Source organism: Nicotiana tomentosiformis, chromosome 10 (assembly GCF_000390325.3).
Source record: "Nicotiana tomentosiformis chromosome 10, ASM39032v3, whole genome shotgun sequence".
NCBI lineage: Eukaryota > Viridiplantae > Streptophyta > Magnoliopsida > Solanales > Solanaceae > Nicotiana > Nicotiana tomentosiformis.
The window spans coordinates 38,251,494-38,254,160 of NC_090821.1; the positions used below are offsets into that span (position 1 = coordinate 38,251,494).

Consider the following 2,667-nt stretch of genomic DNA (forward strand, 5'->3'; position numbering starts at 1 on the left):
CAAAGGGAAAAAAGCCTTATATATATTCCAATAAAAGTCTTTACAAAGGCCAACGAAAACAGCCTCAACAAAATGAACAAAATGCAAAAACAAAGAAAAATCCCTCAGGCACCTAAGACCGATCTTCACCAGAATCTGCCTTGTTATCGGAGCCGTTGGGGTCTTCTCCAACCTTGTTCTCGCCAGATCCCTCAGAGCCTTCATCACCTTCGGGGTCAGCCAGCTTATTAGCCTCTTCGAGCCTTTTCTCATATTCGATCTCGGCTGACAGGTCGAAACCCCGGGCATGGACCTCCTCAAGAGTCTCCTTTCGAGACAGCCGCTTCATATACTCAACAGAAACTTTCAGGCGATCCTAGGCTGCCTCAACATCAACCCTGTACTCGGCCACCATCTCTTCAGCATCAGACCTGGTTATTTCCCACACGGACCTTGCTATTTCGAGATCCTTGCCAAGGGCATCCCGTTTAGCAATGGTCGAGCCCAGTTGAGACTGGGGATCTTGGATTTGTTGAGCACATGCTTTGGACTTCTCTCTAGCCACTCGGAGTTGGACCTCCACCGATGCCAGCTGCTCCTGAGCAGTCTCCTTCTCCGAAGCCAATCGATCCATTTTTCCTTTCCACCCTTCAGCCATAGCCTTGACCTCGTTCATCTCGGCTCGGAGTTGGTTGATCCCGTCAACCTTCTGCTGGACCTGCGAGGTTTGGTCGTTAGTCGCCATGTCTAAATCGTCATCGCTAACTTCAAAAATCTTTACATGTTCCACCAGGTCAGCATGCTCCTTCTGAGCCGTATCCAACTCGACCCAGAGACTCTTGACTCCTTTTTCGCTTTGCTCGCTGAGAAGCTTATACATGTCCCTCTTCTCGGCGAGCTCCCTGACCTCAGCCTCGAGCTGGTTAGCCTCAACCCGGTACCAGAGAAAACTTTCATGGTGGAGTACCGAGGCCTGCAAAAAGATAAAAGAGAAAACACATGAGAGATATCAAAAACTAAGTCAGAAGATGAAAAAGCGTAATGACACCTTACCCGATTCAGTGCCTACTGCGCTTCGTTGAACAAGCACGGCGCATCCACCTCGTTCATTTTTGCCCGGTCTTTTTCGGTTACCAGGAACTGGAGGTAGCTAGCTACTCCAACGGGGGGTGGAAAGAACCCGGGCATCCTCCCGGATGGTGATGATTATTGATAGCTTACGGCTGGATCATTGCTTGGGGCAAGGAACTGGTTGATTAACTTTGGGCTCGAGTTCAGCCCGCCAACCTCCAAAGATGAGTCTTTCCTTGGCACCTCCAAATCGCCCAACCCGGAGAAGTCTTCCACAATGGTTGAGTCCACACCTTCAAAAAAGGAACGAAGAGGATCGTCCGCACCATGGGCCCCTTCGTTGGAATGCTCCTTTGCCGCTCGGGCTTCATCAAACATGGACTCGGTGAACGAAGGCAAACCCGAAATCTCTATGACACCGGGCAGAGTGGAGCTAGCATCTCGAGAAGTCTCGGCCCTCACCTCAACATCAGCCTCCTGAACCTGAGGGGGATCACTCGTCGTTGTTTCCCCCTCAGCTGCCACCCGCTTTTTGGGGAAGGACGGCTCATGGGCCATAAAAATATCACCTTCTTCGGGCTCGTCAGGAGCTAGAACTCTCCTTTGGCTTACGGGCCAATCTTCTCCTTGGTTTCTTCTTCTTTAAGCTCGGGGAACTCAAATCCCTCCTTCTCTTCTTCTTTCCTGCTGCATCCCGGGGCTTCCCCGAAGCAGAGGGATCAACGAATAGGTCCTTGCCCCGCTAAAGGCCTAATCTAAATGGTCTTAGGCAAGCCTGCGAAAAGAAAAGAGAGGGAATGAGAATATGGTGCTAAAATATGGGGGCCTAGTGTTACTTATTCGGGAAAGAAATCTTACCGTGGGAACGGGCCTCCTAGTGGCCTTTCGAGAGTTCATGCCACGAGCGCTCAGAATAAGGCATCGGCGAACAAATGCCATCGATCCACTCCTTGAGCTAAGGAATGTCGTTTGGGACTCCAGCAAGGGCTTCACCACCGCAAATACCGATGAGGAAAATGGAGATAAAACGTAAAATCGACATCTAAAAGAAAGTACGCTTACGTGATACATTCCACTTCTTGAGAAATGGCCTAAATTCGGCAGAGATCAAGTTTGCGGTGCTTACTTGGACAAAGCGTCCCTGCCAGCCCCGATCCCGGTCCTCGTCGATGCTTGAAAATGAGGCTTTGCTATCCCGGCATATGAGCTTTATCAGTCCCCCCGGAAGATTCGGGGACTGTACAGGAGGAGTAGATGATTGATGGTCAACAAGCAGGAATCGACTTTATTCAAAAAGTATCGAAGGAGGATTACGATCCTCCATAATGTTGGATGAATCTGACCGAGGCATACGTCATACCTCCTATAGAAGGATAGGATAACCGTGTCCACCGAGAAAATGTGAAGGGATAAGTGTAGACACTCAAATACCCCTCCACATGGGTAGTAATGTCGTCATCGGGCCCAGAGATTACTATGTCCTTATCCGCAAAGCCGCAGTCCTTTCGAATCACATGAAGGACGCCCTCAGGATGGAGCAAATATACCTAGATACCGCCTCGCATCGGCCTTGCACCGACGAGGGCTTTTCCACCATAAAGTCATCTGCGGCCGAAC

The 2,667-nt window shown here is 50.1% G+C and overlaps 1 protein-coding gene across 1 annotated transcript; it reads right to left on the reverse strand.

Annotated features, from left to right (window-relative positions):
* Positions 1 to 355: 355 nt before the first annotated feature.
* LOC138900036 (uncharacterized) lies at positions 356 to 1,608 on the reverse strand. Its single transcript, XM_070186737.1, has 2 exons — positions 1,201 to 1,608; positions 356 to 952 (listed from the first exon to the last, which is right to left on the reverse strand). Exons 1-2 carry the CDS (start codon positions 1,606 to 1,608, stop codon positions 356 to 358), a joined length of 1,005 nt encoding a protein of 334 aa, XP_070042838.1.
* Between the last annotated feature and the right edge of the window lie 1,059 nt (positions 1,609 to 2,667).